Here is a 22,051-nt window from a genome sequence, read left to right on the forward strand (position 1 = left end):
TTACCTCACACGGGTCTCTGCCCAAGTATCAATTTATTGTAGAGGATTTCCAGGATCACTCTATTTAAAATCTACCCCCACCCCCAATCACTTTCTATCCTCTCACTCTGCTTTAGTTTTCCTTCCTGGAACAGATCATCCATTCATTGGCACGGAGTACCTCTTTTGACTCTCATATAAGCTCCACAATAGCAGAGACTTTATTTTGTTCATTGTTGTTTCCCTAGTACCTCGAACAGTATCTGACATGTAGTAGGGAATCAACAAATAGTTTTTGAATTAATGAACTTCCTCAACAATATCTTTAAAGTAAACACAGCAATGAGTTTCCAAATAACTTAACCTTACACTTAAAGGAGCTGGAAAAAGAACAAGCCCCAATCCAGCAGAAGGAAGGAAATAATAAAATCAGAGCAGAAATAAATGATACAGAAACTAAAAAAACAACAGAACACATCAGTGAAACCAGGAGCTGGTTCTTTGAAAAGATCAACAAAGTTGATAAACCTCTAGCCAGACTCAGCATGGAGCTCCTTTTAGAATGCTCTCAATAGAGGTCAGTGGCATTCAAAGACAAGCAGGTCCACTGGGGGCCACATGATATGAGCCAGGCACATGGCTTCGACAAGCTGGCTCAATCCTGGGATAGGTTTTAGTGTATTAAGAAGAAGGATATATTAGATCATCTTTAGGCAATTTCTACCATATGTAGATTTTCTTGGCTGCACTCTTGAAAGGCAGTGAGAGGAAACAGATTCAAGGTTCCTGGTCCCGTGTAGAAAGCTGTCCTTAGTGGTCAGCAGAACCAGTGGAGGGGGTGTCTATCCATTGTGAAGACTGAGGCTTACAGCAAGGGCGGGCACAAGGACACAGCCCCCTTCTGGGATGTCAGGGAAGAGAGTTTTCCAGGGGCAAGGTCAGGATTTGCCTCAGAAAGCAACTGTTAGGTCTTACTAACACACCAAAAATCGAGCAACTGGAACCCTCTAAATTCTATGCCATGAAGCTTGGCCACAACAGTTTTAGCCCAGAAAAAAATGTAAAGCATGTGTGACAGTTCCTCATCTCAGACCTCCCAGTAAATTACCTACGGAATGTTCCACTTTCAGCAAATTAACGTTTTGAGTAACGATCTAGGATAAGCTAATTGCAAAATGTACTTCTAAGTAATCAGCTACTCTATAATAAAACTTAAAAGGAGAGCAGAAATGGGAAGAATATCAAAGAACTAAGAAAAAGAGAAACTTGTGAGATTTCTGTTAGGGAAAGGATATATTTTTCTTTGTTTCAATTATGTTCTCAGATACACATCTGATCAGCAAAAATGCGCTGGATTTTTAGCGATTGGATTAGGAATAAGTGGGCCTGAAACTGGTTTTCTACAGTTAGGTCTAAATCACTAGGACTCAGCTGCGATCCAGCTCAACTAGTTCTATCTATATTATAGGGTTAAATACACTAGCATATGGCCTTGGAGAATAATCCAGATATTTTAAGTAGTCCTAAAAAAGCTTACATCATATTGGTAGGAAGATTTTTATAGATCTGGGTCTAAATCTGTTTTTTGTTCATTTTACTCAAGTTTTTTTTTTTTTATAATAGAAAAATACTCTCAAGAGGCTGCACACAGTCCTTCCATTTGGGTAAACCCAGATTATGAAGCCCTGGGGCACTAGGTCTCTCCTGATTCCTTCTTACTCTTTCTTATCTCTAATGATCCTCTCAGGAATTCAGGGAGAAAAATAATCGCCCTTCACATACACCAGAAGTGTGGCCATACGGTTTTGGAATTGAGCCTACCAATCTTTGCTTTTCTTATGGCATAGGCCATTTCCACCCTTGTGTAGCTAGAACCAAAAATATATCAGGGAGGACCCAGTTACCAAAGTCCTAAGGGGATCTGTGCCCTATTAGATGTGCTGCCTCCTCCAGACACCCAGAGTTAACTTCTATTACTTAAACACCTAGAAAACGATCTTAGTATGTATTTTCTGGGTTTTTCTGTGATGAGAATATGGTTTGAGTAATTTGATTTCATTTTCCCTTACAATTAATAATTTAAAATATAAGCTCTCAGTCCCCAAATGACATGCTATGAACTGGAACTTCTCTGGTCAATAACTACAACCATGTAAAGGATATTATTGATACACGACTCAACTGGATTCAAATTCTGTACCAAAATTTTCCCATTAAAATGCTGTTTATTTTATGCTGGCACAACAAGTTTATAAAACAACATTTCTAGGTGAAATAGATGCCATGATGATAACATTAGATTTCTTTTTATGCCTTTCACAACTATTCACTATAGTTTTTTTTCCTCTTCACAAATACTTCCATTACTTTTTCTTTTTGTCCCTAAAGCCAGTGATGTGAGTTTCTGTAATGACACAATTATCTCATTTTACTATAATTATCTTCTGCAATTCACTATATATGTATTTTCTTTTTTTTTTTTTAAAGAATTTATTTATTTATTTGACACAGAGAGAGAGAGAGAGTGAGAGAGAGAGCACAATCAGGGGCAGAGGGAGAAGCAGGCTTCCTGCTGAGCAAGGAGCCAGACACGGGGCTTGATCCCAGAACCCTGGGATCATGACCTGAACTGAAGGCAGCCACTTAACCAACTGAGCCACCCAGGTGGTTTTATTATAGCATTTCTACCAAATTCTATGTTCTAGACCCAGAGCAAAGAGATACACTTTAAAGGAATCAATTGGCAAAGACAGCAATATTCCTGATGTAAAATCCACAGTCATAGAGTTTTGTTTTGTTTTGTTTTGTTAAAGAGAGAGAATGAGCAGGGAGAGCAGCAGAGGGAGAGGGAGAAACAGACTCCCCGCTGAGCAGAGAGCCCGATGTGGGGCTCCATCCCAGGACTACGGGATCATGACCTGAGCCACAGGCAGATGCTTAAACGACTGAGCCACCCAGGCGCCCCTAGAACGTTATGTTTTGTTATGCTTGTCACATTTTGGCGGGGGGGGGGGGGGGGAGGGTAGGATTTGACTACTTCACCTTTTCATGATGCCATTTTTTTTTTTTTGTCCTCCAATTCTGAGTTACTGTTGCATAGCAACCAGACTTTTCTTGACCAACAACTCTCCATTTCTCAACTACTACTCTCCTCATCTATAGAATCTAGTCCCAACTAAAACTGATGGTCAGTGCCCCTGAGATTTCAAATATTCAGTGTTTGGATGGTATGGTCCCCTGATGGGGCACAGAAAGAAGAGAAAATACAAAGAGCTTTATTTTACTTCAGATTGATAGTACTAGTAACAAGTTATATAGGCATATAGGTGAAACTTAACCTATGTTAGAGTATGGCAATTATATACAGATTCTAGACATCCTTTCCATTGGTATTTTCAGGGCTGGAGAACTGCCTGTCTGTGCATTTAGAAGCAGAGTCAGGGCAGCTGAAATACAGTGCCATTACAACTACGTAGCTCTTACCCATTCTGCACATTTTCCGTAAAAACAAAACAAATCAGAACAACAGCTACAAAGGCCCTATGCATTGACAAATGAACCTAACTCATGAAATACCATCATATTTACAATTTCCACCAAATGAGACAAATAAATCCCACCAGATGGTTTACTGATTTCCTCAGCATACCGAAATGTCACAGGGAGTGTTCTCTGGTTCCAGAATGTCTGCAACTTGTGACCAAGTGATACCCTTTACCTGCTCAGTATCCACAGAAGCTGTTCAGGGCTTAAACAAAGTAAATGAATGCATTGACCTTTTTGGTGTTCCCACCTTCCCAGGGTACGGAGAAATTCCTGTGACAGTTTTATCTCCCCGTTTAGTGAGGTTTTCACTTGGGCTACTGACACTATGCCCTTGAGAAATTCAATGTGAAAACACATCCTACCCTGGGCAAGCTGACTCACAGAGCTTAAAGGTCAAATCCACTCTTAAGAGAGGTTGAAAAACTGAACTGCAACATTTGTTCTCTAATGGGACAATTTCTGACTAGGCCTTCCCCAGCTGCATTGCCAAGGAAAAATGCCAAGAATATAAAAATATGGATTTGGGCAGTAGTTTGAAGTTTTCTAATTTTGATTTGTCCATTGCATGGCTTCTTTTTACTGTTAAGATGCTGACTCTATGCTCACCTGCATAGTTGGATTACATAGTTACTTAGTATTTATGGGTCTCTTTTTAGTAATTAGAACAGGAATAATCAAAATGTTCACTTTCCACTCCCCAACCACCTGTATTCCATCTGAACAACCTGCTGGTACTTACTTTTATCTTCATCATATGATCCTCCAGAGCTATTGCTGTATCTTGACTCTAGGCGGGTGTGGGCTCTGATGACATTACTAAACCTTCAAATACAAGAACAACCATTGGAAACACTGACATGTGTGTGTATGTGCTGTTACTCATAAACACATACTATTACTTAGTGGTTGAGTTTTTGGCAGTGAGTTCCAATGATGCTTTTCCTAAAGGAATACTGTAAAAATTGTACTTCAAGCATTTTGTTTTCCTTGAGAGGGCCAGTGGTCACCCTTGCTCAGAAGCACAAGTTTAAGCCTTCATAAGCTAAGTATTTTAAGGCTAATATTTGGATTGAGCCCGAAAATAACATCTGTTTAGAAAGAAAATAGATATGATACTGAATAATTTGAATCCCTTATTCACATGGGAGCCTGGCATAAGGTAGGTGGTAGGTGGTCAATAAATAATTATTGATTAAGTCAAAGTAGATAGAATTGGGAATATGCAAAAATGGTTTCATAATAAATCTTGGGTTTTATCAGCTTTACAGTTTCCCTTAAAATGATCTGAAGGTTTTCAGGAAAAGGTCCTAGGTGTGGAAACAGGCTGAGTAAGGTTATACGACTTGTCCAGTGTCAACCACAGAAAGGTGGCAGGAGGAGGATGCTTTGAAAACCATGCTGCCTCTGAGCAGGTGAACAGGTGATTTTAGGACTGAGCTCTCACTCATTAGCTCTGTGACCTTGGCCAAGTCCTGTATTTCCTTGGGGACCCTATGTCCACACCTGCCAAAAAGGAATAAGAATAATACTTCACCATTTATTTCACTGGAGTTGTTGTGGGAATCAAAAAGAAATAATGCACGAACGTTTCCCAAACTGTGAGACATCCAAGTATAAGGGATTAGTTATTATATTTCTACCTTGAATTTCTAGAATGCCTTGCCGTCTCTCTTCAGGGCACCAAAGGCTTTCAAATCAATAGTATTTTTGTCATCCAAAGGCCTACATGTACGGCAACAGGGTGGCTAAAGGGAAGTGATGATAACACTTTATATTTATTTTATATAAAATGGTACAGGTTTTATCTACTTAATATATATGCAGTCAAAGCAAAGAATTAAGGCTATGTAGAAATATCTGGAAAATTCAAACCGGAGCAGGTGTGTTCCCCGTCATTACTGACAGGTGTTCTGCCTTAACTGACAATCCCTCTAGAACACTGGGGAATGCAGGGCTAATGCTGTCCTCCAGTGTATGGAGAAAAAGAGATGCTTTAGGAAAAAGTACTGAATGTGCCATTAAAACCCCTACCTTGTCCCGGGTGTATAATCTCGGGACATCAGTGATTTAGATTTGCTGAACACAGAAATGTAACAGACTCTAATGAATTTGGTTTTATTCACCTCTTTGATGTTGGCTGCAGCTTTTTCTTTCTCCTAACACAGCCATCTTTCCCCTAATAACTCTGTATCTTTTTTTTTAAGATTTTATTTATTTATTTGACACAGAGAGAGAGACAGCGAGGGAATACAAGCAGGGGGAGTGGGAGGGGGAGAAGCAGGCTTCCTGCTGAGCAGGGAGCCCGATGCGGGGCTCGATCCCAGGATCCTGGGATCATGACCTGAGCCAAAGGCAGACGCTTAACGACTGAGCCACCCAGGCACCCATAACACTGTATTTCAAGCATTATTGTCATATCTTTTGGGCTACTGCTTCGTGCATCCATAAAACAGAACAGCTAGGACATCTGCTCAGTCTGTCTACATCAGACTGAACTTACGAAATTAGAAAAGTGACAAACCCATTACCTTCTGAAGATGTTCTTTAATCATATTTGTGCTGACAAATGCAAAGTTAAAAACAGCATAGGTAGAGCCCAGACCTCATTCAGCAAGGCATATAATCAGGGGGATGAAAGAATTCCACATCTGGAGACTTCCATGGGACAGAGAGCTCATGAACCATATACAGTATGTGCTGGCTTTCTAATCATGCTCTGGAGGGGCCAGGCAGGAAAGAATTATAGAAAGGATGACAATCCTTCTCTTTTCCCTTGAGATACATCTAAAGGAGAGTTAGGCAGAGGTTATGAAGCCAAGACGAACATGAGGAGCAAGCCCCTTCCAGACTGTTCTCTTTACTCTGGAGAAGATCAAAACCACAGTGTAGCGAAGTACAAGCTTGGCAACAACAACAACAAAAAAGTAAAAACTGGCTCCTAAAATCTGTTATTTTCCTTTGCTTTCCTGGCTTGAGGAAAATAATTTTGGGTCTGGGTTTTAGAGGAATTTCAATGATTAAGTAGACTAAATAGCTTTTTAATATCAAAGGTACAGGTCTTAAGAAATATATCATGAGTATCACTCTGATAAGAGAAAAACTAGACGGACAAAATGTTTCTCTAAATTTTAACTTGCTGATTTAGCTCAAAGTAATACTTAGGCAACTTTTTGTAGATTATTAATTTCTATCTCTGTATCAAGCGAGATTACCAGAAATTCATACATTTGAAGCTTATTGCTTTGGCTCCCTATGAAAAAAAAATCCTTTCATGGAACCTATAAATTTATCAAATAAGTATTTCTTAAGGGTTGATGTATTAAAAATACTTACGTAGTTTGGTTCTGCATATTTTACAAACTGCTACAAACAGCTATTTTAATAAAAAATGTGTTCACTTTGTTGTTTAATAAAAAAACCCTACACGATAAATCCTTCTTTGAATTTAGGATAGTTTTGGGGTGCCTGGGTGGCTCTGTCAGTTAAGCGTCTGCCTTCGGCTCAGGTCACGATCTCAGGGTCCTGGGATTGAGCCCCACATCATCGGGCTCCCTACTCAGTGGGGAGTCTGCTTCTCCCTCTCCCTCTGCCCCTCCCCCCCATGCTCATGCTCTCTCAAATATATAAATAAAATCTTTTAAAAAAATAATAGGAATTTAGGGTAGTTTCTGTTAGTAGCTTCCATGAATAGTTTTTATTTTTACACACTGAAAGTTATAAAATTCACTGTATTCTTCTTTTTTTACTTTGGCTCTTGAAGAATTCAAGTTTAGGTGAATACTAACTTTTAGTAGTTTTCCTTAGTGAGGACTTGAGGACTTTAAACAAAACTATCTTACTCTCCTCTTAGCTTGGCTCTTATTCCTTTACCTTTGTTTAATGATACCATAACCTATCTGAACTTTTTGTTAATAGATATTATAGTATTAAATATTACCAAAATACATCAAAGGGCCATTAATCTAGCTGGAAAAAATATGGCATCAGGCCTGCTTCTTTGCACAACTTCATGGCGCCCCCTGGAGCCCAATAATGTATTTTGGTGACTAGTACCCCCTAGGAGTTGGGTAACACAGTAGCCTGGTCAGTATTTCTGACCAACTGTTATCTGTAGACTCTTTGTCTACAAGGACTTTAAAGAACTATAAAGAATAGGCTGTTCACAAGGACTGTAAAGTAACTATCTTCTGTAATGGGGTTAGCAAGAGGGAGGGAGAAAGGGGCCAGATGGTTTAGACAGCTTATCTATGGGGCTGTCAGATTTCCCCCATTTTTATTCACATACTGAATAAACATTAAAGAATTCCTACTATGTATAGCATAGTAGGCTAATCATTAAGGATAGCAATATGTATGCGAGATATGTGGTCTCTGTTTTCCAAGAATGAAAATCTAGCGGTTGAGACAAGCATGTGTACAAGTACCTATAAATCAACATGACAGGAGTCTACAAGAAAGGAAGGGTAATAAGTAGATTCAAGAGAAATAAGGTATTTTAGGCTGAGGGCACAGTCTACTTTCACAGAAAAAAGAGAATGTATTAGAGAAATCGTGCAGATGGAGTACAGGATCAAGGGAATAATGGTATCCTTTGGGATAGAATATTAGTATATATATGGTTATATACATATGAATATATATAAATTGGCCAATAAAGCTATAGATAAATAGATATAGCTGTTATGAAAGAACCAGATATATATGCATATGTATAAAAAGTGTGGGTACATAACTACATCAAGCTTTCCAATGGCCTAGAGAGATACAGTGAGAGAGGAGGACAGCAAGAGTTAAACAAGAAAGCCTCTATTAGAGGTGTTCTCTGGTCTTGATATTAGAGATGATATTAGAGGTTAGCCTCTTAATTTCAAGGGTCACCACTAAAAACTTGGGTAGGACACTCAGGACTCTGGTCCCAAAGGGGCCTTTGTAGTGAGATGTTAATATACAGACATTCATCACCTTTCTACCCTAAATAAAGATTGGAAAATTCAGTCTAGACAACAAATGATAAAGAATGTTACACTCCAACTAGAAAGTAGAAATATCTTTAGAGAAATAATGTCATTATTTACCATAAGGAAGTTTCCAAAGAAGGTACTAACAAATACAGATTAAAACCATGTTAATTAATCATCTTGTATTGTCATTGATGTATGGAGTATGAAAACCTTTACTCATTTCCAAGAATGAAAGAAACGCCTCTATTAGAGATCTGTATTGGGCGAGGTCTATGATCATGATCCACTGGGTTTGGGCTTTTAACCTGAAGGAAGGCTCATGTGGATGAGCATCTGCCTAAAGGCAGTGTAGCAACCCAGGAATGAAGGTACTGGGGAACCTGATAAGGGCCCGAACTGGAAATGAGCCTTCAGAACTCCAGAGGCAGTCCGTCTTATGTCAGATACCCATCCACCTGCAGCCCCCACCATATTCTCCTGCACAGGATGAAATCCTGAGGACGGTCACGAAGCATCTGGAAGCATTATGGGTTGAGTGAATTATTTCAATTAGTTGATCTATTGAATTTTCTCCATTATGAATCTGTGTGAGTCTCATCCTTGTTACTAATTTCTTAAGTGAAACGGCTCCTCGGGAGTTTTCACTAGAAAATTGTCAGCCTAAGGAGTTTTTGACACCATGAGAATCATTCTAGTTTTTATTTTTTAAAGATTTTATATATATATATATATATATATAATTTATTTATTTATATATTTATTTATTTATTTATTTATTTATTTATTTATTTAGGGCACAAGTGGGGAGAGAGGCAGAGGGAGAGGAAGAGAGAATCCTTAAGTAGACTCTCTGCTGAGCACGGGGCTGAACACAGGGCTCGATCTCGGGACCCTGAGGTCATGACCTGAGCCGAAATCAAGGGTTGGATGCTTAACCAACTGAACCACCCAGGCACCCCATCTAATTTTTATTTTTTAATTTGAGTCCTATTTATTTCTTTTTGTTTGTTTCTCTGCTCTTCACAATTAACTACAGGAAATAGTGATGCAGATTTTATTTATTTATGAGTAGCTTCTGGACAATGTAAAGGGGCAAGAGAAATACCATTAAAGAGCTAATGTGAAGGGACTAGAGGCTTCTTTTAGCAGGAAAAGGCAATGTTGTTGGTTAACCAAATTTGACCATGTAAAGACAGAACAAAAATGATGACGTTTCATAGGACTCACCTCAAGACAACTGCTCAATCTCTAAGTAATCATTTCACAGCCAGATCTGAAAATTTCACATGGAAATTCCCTCTAATTCCAGATGGTCTGTGCCCACTAGCAGAACCACCAGTGGTTTTTAGTAAGCCCTGCGGTAAGTGGGATTCAGCCACCAGAATGACATCCCTCTTAATCTTTCTTTTCTCTGGCTTTTCTCAGGGAGAAATCATTATCTTTAGGGATATACAGAGCAGAATCAGAGTCAGTTTGTGTTCCTAAAAGCAAAGAAGAATGTGTGTGTGTGTGTGTGTGTGTGTAATTTATGAAACACCACAAACTCTTACTGATGCCTTTGTACAGACTATTGCTGAAAGTTATACTGGACATTAAGCCAAATTTGTGCACCAACCTCTCATCAGATTCTTTCAATATCTTGCTCTCCTCGGCGTCTGGGAAACTGTCTTGGCCGGCAACCACTGTGTTGCTGCTGGAGGTGGTTCCTGGAGGTAGGATTAGAAAAAAATGTAGGGGGAAGGGTTAAGCCCGGGTCTCAAGTAATTACAGTGAAGGATTGCTTATAAAATCTCATGTTTGAAAGATTCCTTACATCTTCTATACAATCTCAGACATTCTAAACAAACTTCCAAGCCCGCACCACTGAAATGGGAGAATCCCAGACATCTGTTATGGTCAAACCGAATTCCTCAACTCTCTTATAAAGTGCAGCTACAACATTCTTGAAACACTTTCTTCCTGACCACTTAGGTAATGAGCTTATTTACAGTGGCTGACCCTGCTGCTAGATGCTTTAGTATTTCCGGGTCCAGGAGTTATTAAACTAATGTTAGTGAAGCAAATCCAAGTACCTAGAGCTTCTGATCCCTGGGCAGTATACTCTTTGAGAACATGCTCTGGCAGTAGGTGCAGGGCAAATAGAGGGCATAAGAGACCAGGGGAGGAGAGAGATTTGAAGGCAGTTATGGTATTAGGAAAATCAAAGGGAAGCCAGCTTCAAGGAACTTGAGGAGGATGTTATCTATTTCATAAAGTGATGCTGAGAAGCCAATTTATTGAAAGTGATAATACTGTTGAGAAGCCAATTTATTGAAAGTGATAATACTGTTGAGGGGCATTTTAGTTAACTCTGGGAGATTATTAACCCAGAAAATTGCATAGATATAGAAGGAGGGTCCAGAAATGAGATTCCTAAGTGACTGCCGTGTCCTGCCAGGGATCAGCCTAAAGTACAAAGCTCCATGGCTTACCAACTGGGTCACTGACTGATGGTCACCTTTACAAAATGATTTCATTAAACCGGTAAGGCCCTTCAAGAGTCTCAGCTATTCTGTGGCTAAAATTAACAAGTCAGGAAACGACAGATGTTGGCGGGGATGCAGAGAAAGGGGAACCCTCCTACATTGTTGGTGGGAATGCAAGCTGGTGCAGCCACTCTGGAAAACAGTGTGGAGGTTCCTCAAAAAGTTGAAAATAGAGCTACCATATGATCCAGCAATTGCACTACTGGGTATTTACCCCAAAGATACAAAAGTAGGGATCCGAAAGGGTACGTGCACCCCGGTGTTTATAGCAGCAATGTCCACAACAGCCAAACTGTGGAAAGAGCCAAGATGTCCATCGACAGATGAATGGATAAAGAAGATGTGGTATATATATACAATGGAATATTATGCAGCCATCAAAAGGAATGAGATCTTGCCATTTGCAATGACGTGGATGGAACTGGAGGGTATTATGCTGAGCGAAATAAGTCAAACAGAGAAAGACATGTATCATATGACCTCACTGATATGAGGAATTCTTAATCGCAGGAAACAAACTGAGGGTTGCTGGAGTGGGGGGTGGGGTGGGAGGGAGGGGGTGACTGGGTGATAGACACTGGGGAGGGTATGTGCTCTGGTAAGCGCTGTGAATTGTGCAAGACTGTTGAATCTCAGATCTGTACCTCTGAAACAAATAATGCAATATATGTTAAGAAAAAAAGAAGAAGAAGAAGAAGAAGAAGAAGAAGAAGAAGGTAGCAGGAGGGGAAGAACGAAGGGGGGGAAATTGGAGGGGTAGACGAACCATGAGAGATGATGGACTCTGAAAAACAAACTGAGGGTTCTAGAGGGGAGGGGGGTGGGAGGATGGGTTAGCCTGGTGATGGGTATTGAGGAGGGCACATTCTGCATGGAGCACTGGGTGTTATGCACAAACAATGAATCATGGAACACTACATCTAAAACTAATAATGCAATGTATGGGGATAATATAAGAATAAAAAAATAAAAAAATAAAAAATAAAAAAATAAAAATAAAAAAGAGTAAGAATCTGGGAAGGTTGAAAATAAATAGATAATATGAAAATCATTATGAATATAATTTATATATAGTATTAAACCAGTGAAGATAAAAAAAAAAGAGTCTCAGCTATTCTGAAACCATCTTTTTTTTTTTTTAAGACTTTATTTATTTAATTGAGAGAGTGAGAAAGAGCGAGAGAGCGAGCATGCACGCGCAGGCAAGAGCAGGGGGAGGGGCAGGAGGAGAGGGAGAAGCAGACTTCCCACGGAGCAGGGAGCCTGACTCGGGACTCCATCCCGATACTCCGGGATCATGACCTGAGCTGAAGGCAGATGCTTACCCGATGGAGCCACCCAGGTGCCCCTGAAGCCATCTCTTAAATGAAGTTCACACAGGAATAAGAAAAAGTAACACACACACACACTCCTATCCCTTCAGTGCTCTCCACACAGAAAAATCCAGAGATCCAAGACAAGATGTCCACCCAGCTGCCCTCCCCCTACCGGAGGCTGCCACGGAGGCCTTGCTACTGGCTGTGAAGCGGTAGAAGGGTGGGTTGTCACAGTGCTGGACGATGGGATTCACCGGCTCCGTCTGCTGCAGCTCGAAGAGAAGCTCCTCCATGGTCTGAATGGTGTTGTTACGACACAAGTAGATTGCCACTTTTTTAATCTGAGAAGAAACAGAACGTAAGGGATGTCTTCCAGAGCCTCGCCCACAAGAATGCTAGACTGTAACCTGTTCCCTTCCATGAATGCGTCCTCCCCAGAGCTACCATCCTGATAGCTCAGCTTCATGGTCTCCTAGCATGAACCAAAGCGTTTGGATTAAAACTGGCCTCTCTGCACATGCATGTCTGACAGAAATACATGTTAGAGGCCTTATCTGCCCTAATGGCCACGTTTACAAAAGTTACCTTTGGGGCACATGCATTCTCTCTCAGCTGAAAACTTGCCCGCTAAGGCCTTATCTAGAAACAAGTTTATTTATACAAACCATGGGAAAAAGCTGCAAGTTATTTTTGTTTGAATAAGGAATCCAGTCCCCTGCTCTTCTCTACTCCCCTAGAAACAAGTGAATTTTAGCTGTTTGTAGGGTTTTAAATTTTAAAAATAAGTCTGGATTAAAGCTCTACCTTATTGTGGCCCTCACCATCCACCCTGAGGCATGGAAGCCGCAGTAGGGCTCAGGTGGTTCAAAACAGCGGGCAGGAAGAAAATCTCTCACAAGAACCAATAGCACACAAATGCCAACTGAGTTAGGGTTTTATTTTATTTTATTTTATTTATTAAAAAAATTTTTTTTTAATTTAAATTCAGTTAACCAACACATAGTACATCATTAGTTTTTGATACAATGTTCTATGATTCATCGGTTGCATATATGAATTAGGGTTTAAAAAATGTTGTCATTTTATTGATCAGATCACCTTGAAATACAAACACTAAATATCATGTATCTCAGGAAGATTTCTCTCTGCTTATTTCTCTCCTAACACTTACATTTGAAGAGAAACACCTGGATACTCCCCATTTTTATTCTGTTTTAAGAGCATCAAGATGTAAACATGAAGCATTTTTATTAGTCATAATACAATGTGTTACTGAGTTTCTCTTATATAGTGGGTCTACTGTTTACAGAAGGCAGCTTTTACTAGCTGTTAGGATAATATCCACTTTAATTCATAAGTTTTTGTGTCCAAAGGCTTAGAAAGAGGATGACAGGTGTCCCTAGGACACTGTAACCTGCTTCTCAGGGGGCAGAAGGACACTTTATGTAACATGTAGATGAGCTCCTGGGAGATGAGCATGACTGACGAAATCTGACATCTCCATTTTACTCAGCGCCAAGAGCACATTCTGACTCGCAGCTGCAAATACAACCAACAGGAGCAGTGACTCCCGAGAGTCTGAGGGACACTTACATAGGGCAAGAGAAGCGTGTCGCTGCTAACCCCACACAGGCTGATCAGGAACTGCAAGGTGATCCTCAGGTTGTTGCTCCATTTCTCGTTGTTGGCTAAAGCATTCCAAGCATTTTCCATTTCTGGTCCAGGAACTTCATCGCCGTACTATAACACACAAGAGAAAAACCAGCCCGGGAGACGTGTGGGAAAAATGGCAGGATGCAAAATGCTTGATTAAAAGTTGTTATAAGGGTCACGGCCATCTCAAAATCCTAAGAAGGGGGAGACATGGCCATTCTTCAGACAGATGCCATTTTTCAGCAACTTACAATGCACCAAGCAGTAATGTACGTACTTATCGTCATGATTTTTAATAGTTAGGGTTCTTATTTTTATTACTTTAAAAAACTGTGGTAAAACACACATAACATAAAGTTTGCCATTTTCAAGCATACGGTTCAGTGGCCTGAAGTACATTCACATCGCTGTGCACCCATCGCCACGCTCCATGCCCTATTTGTGCGATTCTTCATGGTAAGAGCCGCTTGCCCTGAGTGGGCAGCACAGGGTTTAATCAACCCAGGGGTTCCCTGGATGACAGAGCCGTGCTCTGAGGCACGGATCCTCGGAGTTTACCTTGGCCGTCATGTACATGAGGTTATTCAGGACCAGTGACGTGGCTTCCGGGGAGCCCCAGCCACTGCCTCTCAGCCCGTGTGAAGCAGTCACTTCCCCTTCCTGGTCCTTGACATCATCGTCTGGGCTGCTGGGGCTTGACCCCGGGAGGAGGAGCCTGCTGTCCACCAGCTCGATGTTGTGCAGCCAGGGCAGCAGGTAGGTGAGCATGATCTGACGCCCATTTGGGTGTGTTGTGGGGAACCGCTGGCTGACCTCTAAAGGGAATGGCAGTGACACAGAGCCGTACGTTATCTCACCGAAATAAATGAAGCTATTAACACCAACAGACAGATGGAACAGTGACTTCAGTGTACAAGGCATTTTCACATACAGCAGCTCCTCAAGGCCTCCAAATCTTACAAGTGAGGCTTGTCCTCCAGCCTCTTGCGTCTGGCGCTCTGTGGAGCGTCGTCAGAGAGCACAGCGGGAAAAGCATGGGCTTGGTCAAAGTGGAGTGAGGCGCGAGGCTTCATGAGTTCAAATCCACTGCTATGGAAGAGGCGCATCAGAGCGGACAAAACAAGGGGCTCGGAATCAGGACATGATTAGATCCCAGCTCCTCTTACCTACCAGCTGCAGGAAATTCTGTGTTAGTTATTTAACCTCTCTGCTCCTCATCTGTAGAATGGGACCACCTTGGGCCACTGTGAGGATTAAGAGATAGGATCATAAGGTATCTTACATGCTCAGCACAGTGCTGGGCACCCAGGAGGAGCTTAATAAACAGTGGTTGGGACTGTTGTAACAAGGACTATTATCTTTCCACTCTTCCGATAGTTTACCAAGTGTCTTCCATGAACTCTGCGCTGTAAAACTGAGAAGTGAGCCTCCAGCATGTGGACTCACGTTCCTGGTATCGACTTGAAAACTGCCACCTATGTGGCTGGCGCATGCTCAGTGCTGTACTTTGTTTTATGAAATAAATGAATCAAAAGGGTAAAACTGGACATTCAGCCCAGTGATTTCACCCTTATTTTCTGTGATAGCATTCATGCCTTGTTTCACTGTCAGCAGCATTTAATTTTGTGATCTGAATAAGCTTTCTATAGAAATAAAAGCACAGCGTTACTTATATGCTGCAAGCTGCTTGTAATCTTTTATTTCTAACATCTAGAGAAGAAACGGTTTTATCCTAAGGGAAATTCGAAATTTCAGTCTGATGCACTTGTTATTACCCAGCGTGGCATGTAATCTCATTTGGAGAGCTCTTGGCTGCTAAACAATAGAACAACGAAGATGCCAGGAATTACACCAAGATAATCCACTAGATCTCTGAAACAGTAGCTTTAATTGATTTGGCCCTTTTCCTAAAATTACAATTACCATTTTTTTTAATTTTGAAGAATATGAATATATTTAATGCTGGGCCGCAATAATCAGGGTTAAGCTGTGATGTTCCACACAGCTCAAAATTTCAAAACTGACTTAATTTCTAAACTTTAGGGATGTGATGACTGATATCATGAACTTTTATGACACATATTCAGATCCTTCAGATCCCAGAACATTTATTTATTCAACATACGGGGCCTTTTCTAGGGGCAAGTCACTGTGCTAGGCACTGTGGAGCCAGCAAGGACTCAAGGTTTAGTTCGTGTCCCTGAGGAGGAGGCTCTGAGGCAAGTGATGTTGACAGGTAACTCTGGGGCGAGGTAGCAAGTGACAAAGAGGAACAAACAGAGTGTTGTAGGGGTTCGGTGGAGGAAAAGGCCTTCTGGTTACAAGGATTCAGGGCACGTTATGGCAAAAGAACTATTTTAACTCTGCTAGAAAAGGATCGGGAATTTGGAGGGGAATAAATCCTTCCAATCGGAGGGACAACCGCTATTAAAAATACATTTTTTAACAGTGGCATAAAAACCTCTGGTCTTTTTGAGGCAATGATTGCCTTCTAACACATCACATGATTTGCTTATTTATGATGTTTATTACATCTTGTCTGTCAGACGCAAGGTCCAACCGGTGTGTGTGTGGGGAGAGGCACCTAAATCAGGGCCAGGATTGTAGAGGTCTTTCTGAAGGGAAAGGGGGAAAAAACGCCACAGGCATGCAAACAACCCCCACTCACCCCTCCAGCAACAAATTAAAAAAAATGTGAGATGGCTGTTCCATACAGTTTCTGGCTCCTCTGGGAGTGACCTGTGCAACTCACCTGGCTACTTCCAAGGAATTAACCTATCTGACATTACAGGCAATAAAAATCTCACCACAGGGTTTTTAGTAGTAGAAGCAGTGAAAACAAGAGCTAGAAAATCTCTATAGCCTCCTCCTTTGTCCATGTTATTTTATTTATTTTTTTTTTTTTAAAGATTTTATTTATTTATTTGCGAGAGAGAGAATGAGAGACAGAGAGCATGAGAGGGGAGAGGGTCAGAGGGAGAAGCAGACTCCCTGCCGAGCAGGGAGCCCATGCGGGACTCGATCCCGGGACTCCAGGATCATGACCTGAGCCGAAGGCAGTCGCTTAACCAACTGAGCCACCCAGGCGCCCCTGTCCATGTTATTTTAAACAAGTTATTCCTCATAAATCAAAATAGCCCAAAGGTCAATTCTTGACCTGCGTGCCACTCACTGCATGAGCTTTTGTTCTTGAACACTCTGTACTATTTACCTCCTCTTCCCTGAGTTGTCCAGCCTGCTACCAGCTTCTCCTCAGCCAAACAACAAGCTCAAATCCCCTGCTCACCCTCAGACTCTGCATCCCACTGTAGCTCCATCCTCTCCTTTTCCTTCTTTCTCAGCCAAGCCACTGAGATGTGGCTTCTACTGCACTTTCTCTGCAGAAACTATTGACAGTTACCAATAATTGTGAACTGTGAACTGTGAGGTCCAGAGGGTGATGCTTAGATCGTATCTCCTGGGAGCTCTCTGATCCAGTCAAGGCTGTGGACTGCTCACTCATTCCTCCAAAATCCTTTCTTCTCTAGGTTTCCATGACGCCCACCTTCTAGGTGTTCTCCTTCCTCTCTGAATGGGCCTCCATCCCTGTCTGTTCCCTCACTCTTCCCGGGCCCAGTCCTCGAAAGCTGGGTGTCTGGGTGCGTTCTTCCTCTCTGTGTTCACTCCACTCGTGATCTCATCTGTTTCCTTAGTTCTACCCCCTTCTATTCTTCCATAAGTCACTAGCGCTGGTCTGCCCTTGACTCTAGTCTGTCTCTACATAGGGATGTCTGACAGACACCTACATTCAATATCCCAAGCTGAGCTCAGGATCTCTGCTTTGTCCTTAGCCTTCCCATTTCTCTGGATTGGCTCTTGAGGTGGGGCTATCACCCCCTACCTCCCAGATATCGTACCAGGGACTCCCTTCTGTGTACCCTGCCTGGAAGCTCTTGACTCTGGTCTCCCCTTTCTACTCTCACGGGGCTGTCTTAGTTCAGGCCTTCATAATTTCCTCCGTGGACCACTGTCATTGTTTCTCAACAGATCCTCTCTCTTTAGACTGGATGTTCTTTTATCCATCCTTCACACACAGTCTTTCTAAAATGCATTCTGCTCTTGTCCCTGCCTCTTGTTTGAAACTGATCAGTGGCTTTCAGAACCCAAGCAGCTTGTTGGATGCCCTTCCTGTTCCCAGGGCTCTGAGGGGTTTCAGGAGCACCTAGAGATCACTGTCCTATAAACTCCTTAGGGTACAATACAATAATACAAAGCCTTCCAAGACTTGACTTCTGCCTCTCTGTCTGTCCATGACCATCTCTAGCTTTCCCTCATCCCTGCATGTTGTAGTAGCCAAACTGACCACTACATAATCTCTCGAACGCAGCATGTTATTTTATACCTCTAAGTCAACCCACGTGCTCTTTCCTTGGTCTGTAATACCCATCTACTTGCCAACTGTAATGTCAACTACTTGTCTGCTTTGCAAATTTCTACTCCTCTTTCCAACTGCAGCTCAGACACCAACTTCTCTAGGAGGTCTTGCCTGATATTCTTGGCCCAATAATTGATTATCCCCTTATCTTCTATCTCATACACAGAATGTGCTTTTTTAAATTATACTTGCTGCTCTGTATCATAACCATATGACTGCACATCTTTCCTTATTACTAGATTATGACCCATTGATGAGAGAGAGACTGTTTTATTCGCATCTGTGTTCCTAGGACCTAAGCACAGTACTTGGCATGGAGGTGGTACTCAAATCTTGGTTGACAGGAATAGAAATAGATTTTAGTTTTCCAAGAAGAGAACTACTAGTTTATCAAGAAGGCTTTTCTGGAGTCCCCCCATTGTTTCAGGCATGAGGCAAGGATGTGACTAATTCTGTTGCAGATAGATGGAGAGATTTTCACTTAACTTGGGGCTTGAACTCATGACTCCAAGATCAAGAGTCACATGCTCTTCTGACTGAGCCAGCCAGACACCCTTGGTATTGTCTATCTTTTTTTTTTTTTTTAAAGATTTATTTATTTATTTGATGGGGGAGGGGCAGAGGGAGAGAGAATCTTAAGCAGACTCTCCTCTGAGCATGGAGCCCAACTCGGGGCTTGATCTCATGACCTTAGATCATGACCTGAGCAGAAACCAAGAGCCGGATGCTTAACTGACTGAGCCACCTAGGTGCCCCAGATTTTCAGTTAGGTCTTAAGGAAGACTGGAGTTAGGGAGAAGGAGAGAAGGGCCATTTCTGGCAAAGGGAAGAGCATGCACAGAAGCAAGGATTGACAAAAGGGCCTGGCACATAAAAGGTCAAGTGAGATGGTAGTAGAAGGTTCTTGGATGAAAAGGTTTGGAAAACAAGTTTGGAAGAGGAGGTTTTTTTTTTAATTGGTGAAAGAGTTCCTATTATTTAATGTCTCTAAGCCTTAGTATCTCATCTGTAAAATAGCAAGGGTATTACAGTGGTGGTGGTGGTAATTCCACACCAGCCCTAGGCTAACTGTTTGGGTTTATCAGCTTGTTCTAATCCTTGCACCCTCTGGGGTAGTTACTATTGCAGATAAGGACATGGAATTTAGAGGTTCCATGACTTGCCCGAGGTCAAACAGCCAGGGAATGGCAGGGCCAGGGATGGACCCAGGCTGTCAAGCCCAGAGTCTCATTTCTAACCACTACTCATGGGGTTGCAGAAATCAAAGGATAAATGAAGTGTACATAAAGTGCCTAGTATAGGCCACTCAATGGATGGAAACTGTTATTATCAGCAGTTATTTTTAGGACAGCTGGGCAGAGAAGTTTGAGCGGAGAAGTGCTGTGCATATTTGGTTTTGAGTAGTGGGTGGATTGCAGGGTTGAGGACTGCAGGCAGGGGATGTTGGGACAGGGGTGGGGTGGGGGGACTGAAGGGGATCTGGACGAAGGCCCTGGTAACATAGATGGAAAAAGAGGACCAACTGAGAGACCAAAATCAGCCTCTTGGCAAGGTGCTCCTTACGCAGGAAGTTAATCAACAAATGTAATTCTTTAAAGGTGGGTTTTCACAAAAATTACTCACAAAGACTACTTGCAAAGATGTGCTAAAAATCTAAACTCTCAACAACCCATGAATGTAGCAACATAGAAGGTACAAAACACCATCACCATCACCACCAAAAACAACTTGCAGCAATTATATGTATTAGAAGTTATACCACGCATACTTAATTTATTTGGGAAATTTTACACACATAAGGTATATAGAAGGATTATGACTAATCTAAGCATCTCTGCATTTGTCCTATGTTTATTTTAGATAAACACACTTTTTATATTTAAATATATTCCAGAATTGCCTTATATATGTAAGTGAAGTTAGTCCAAAGCAATTGTGATCTACAAATTTAGCATCAATAATTTTGACTCTAAAATGACACTAGACTTGAAGAAGGAAAATTACGGCCTCCTCATTCTCTTTCCACCATCTTGAAGCCTGTGGAAGCCTGCTGGTAACAGCACTCCTAAAATAACAAACGTATCTGGAAGGCTGTGGTCCAAGGCCATTTTCCATTTTTGCTGGCTATAACAGGGGTCTCTGGAACCAGAAGGAACACACACAGCTCTTCTCCCAATTGAAGATGTTTACGCTTGAGGTGAAACCGAATTCTATCTAGGCAAGAGATACTCTTATATGTACAAAGCAAAGAACCACACAGTGACTCCTAGTGGCAAACCAAATAAAACCAGAATAATCTGGGGAAAGGGAACTCTGGCTCATGGAAACAGCTGCACGGTTTGTGCCAAATTCTGAAGCAACCTTCCTGCTAAGGCTGTTGGACACAGAGTCCATGTGACGTTGTACCCCTCAAGGATTTAAACTTGCTGAAAAGTAAATAGGTAAAAACGTAGATTTGTTCTCTTGTAAAAAATAAAATAAAAGGGAGGGCGCCTATGGTTAAGTGGCTGCCTTAGGCTCAGGTCATGATCCTGGAGTCCCGGGATTGAGTCCCGCATCGGGCTCCCTGCTCAGCAGGGAGTCTGCTTCTCCCTCTGACCCTCCCCCCATCATGTGCTCTCTCTCTCTCACTCTCTCAAATAAATGAATAAATAAAATCTTAAAAAAAAATAAAATAAAATAAAAGGGAGATAACTCTGTGCAGAAATGGTCACACGTGTCCTTGCATGGTACCTGAGAAGAGTGGGAGGGTGAGCTCGGGGTACATCCTGGCCAGTTCACATGACAGGAGCGCTAGTGACAGACTGTACAGGGGTGGCAAAGGGCCATGTGTTCCGTAGAGAATACTGCCGGGTCTCTGTTCAGCTACTTTCTTCGAGTACACGAAGAGCTTGGCTTCAAGGATCTACAGAGAGGTAGGAAAGGGAGAAACGGCATGAAGAAACATCGGCTGGCTGACTCAGGAGGATTTATGTTTCATCAAGTTTCATGGTAACAAAAGTAATGAATGCATATTTTAATATAGTATTCAAGGTAAAGCATCAGTTAGTTCCTGTGTTTAGAGAAGGTTATGTAACTGTCTTCTCACTCCTCTATAGCCCCACCAGAGATATATAGGAATAAGCAGGCATCCGGGTATCAACCACCCTCTTTCCGAAGTTTCTATGTAAGTAAATGATACGTGCCTGCATGAGCTGCATGGAGATTTCATAAATCTCTCTGTTGGTGTCAGAGGCCTTGAATAGAACAAGGTTCAACAATGTCACTATGTCAAAGGGATAATTCCTAAAACAAAACACACACACACAAACAAAAAACAGCATAGTTTTTAAGACAGTCTGGTTAGTCATCTTGATAAATCATTACCTCTCAAAATTCTAGATGGCGACTGACCTCAGAGACACTTACTAATGATATTTTCATGCCCATTTGGCATTGCCCCTCCTCCCCATTCTTTTGCTGTTTATTAGAAGAAGAGAAATAGCTCTGTTTTTGTTTAAAATTGAATATTGTTGCACCAGGATAAATGAACACACAAAAATCTAATGTAAATAGATTTTAATGAAAACCAAATAAAAATGGAAAGAACAGAAGATGATATGTTTACATTTCTCAGTAGCTCACTGATTTAATATTTTCATTCAGTCCATCTAAACG

General features: G+C 41.5%; 1 protein-coding gene across 8 annotated transcripts in view; it reads right to left on the reverse strand.

Annotated features, from left to right (window-relative positions):
• FRY (FRY microtubule binding protein) overlaps positions 1–22,051 on the reverse strand; it is a 348,688-nt gene that overhangs the window by 72,956 nt on the left and 253,681 nt on the right. For all 8 annotated transcript variants that reach the window (XM_045869273.3, XM_054506292.1, XM_064586228.1 and 5 more), the window contains 7 exons: positions 21,580–21,679; positions 21,128–21,299; positions 14,539–14,795; positions 13,921–14,067; positions 12,500–12,668; positions 10,102–10,192; positions 4,265–4,347 (listed from right to left, as the gene is read on the reverse strand). In XM_045869273.3, coding sequence (XP_045725229.1) covers positions 4,265–4,347; positions 10,102–10,192; positions 12,500–12,668; positions 13,921–14,067; positions 14,539–14,795; positions 21,128–21,299; positions 21,580–21,679 — 1,019 coding nt within the window. The remainder of the gene's footprint in view (positions 1–4,264; positions 4,348–10,101; positions 10,193–12,499; positions 12,669–13,920; positions 14,068–14,538; positions 14,796–21,127; positions 21,300–21,579; positions 21,680–22,051) is intronic.

This window comes from Mirounga angustirostris, unplaced genomic scaffold (genome assembly GCF_029215605.1).
Source record: "Mirounga angustirostris isolate CCGP_5_RB_7025 unplaced genomic scaffold, mMirAng1.0.hap1 SCAF_3, whole genome shotgun sequence".
Lineage (NCBI taxonomy): Eukaryota > Metazoa > Chordata > Mammalia > Carnivora > Phocidae > Mirounga > Mirounga angustirostris.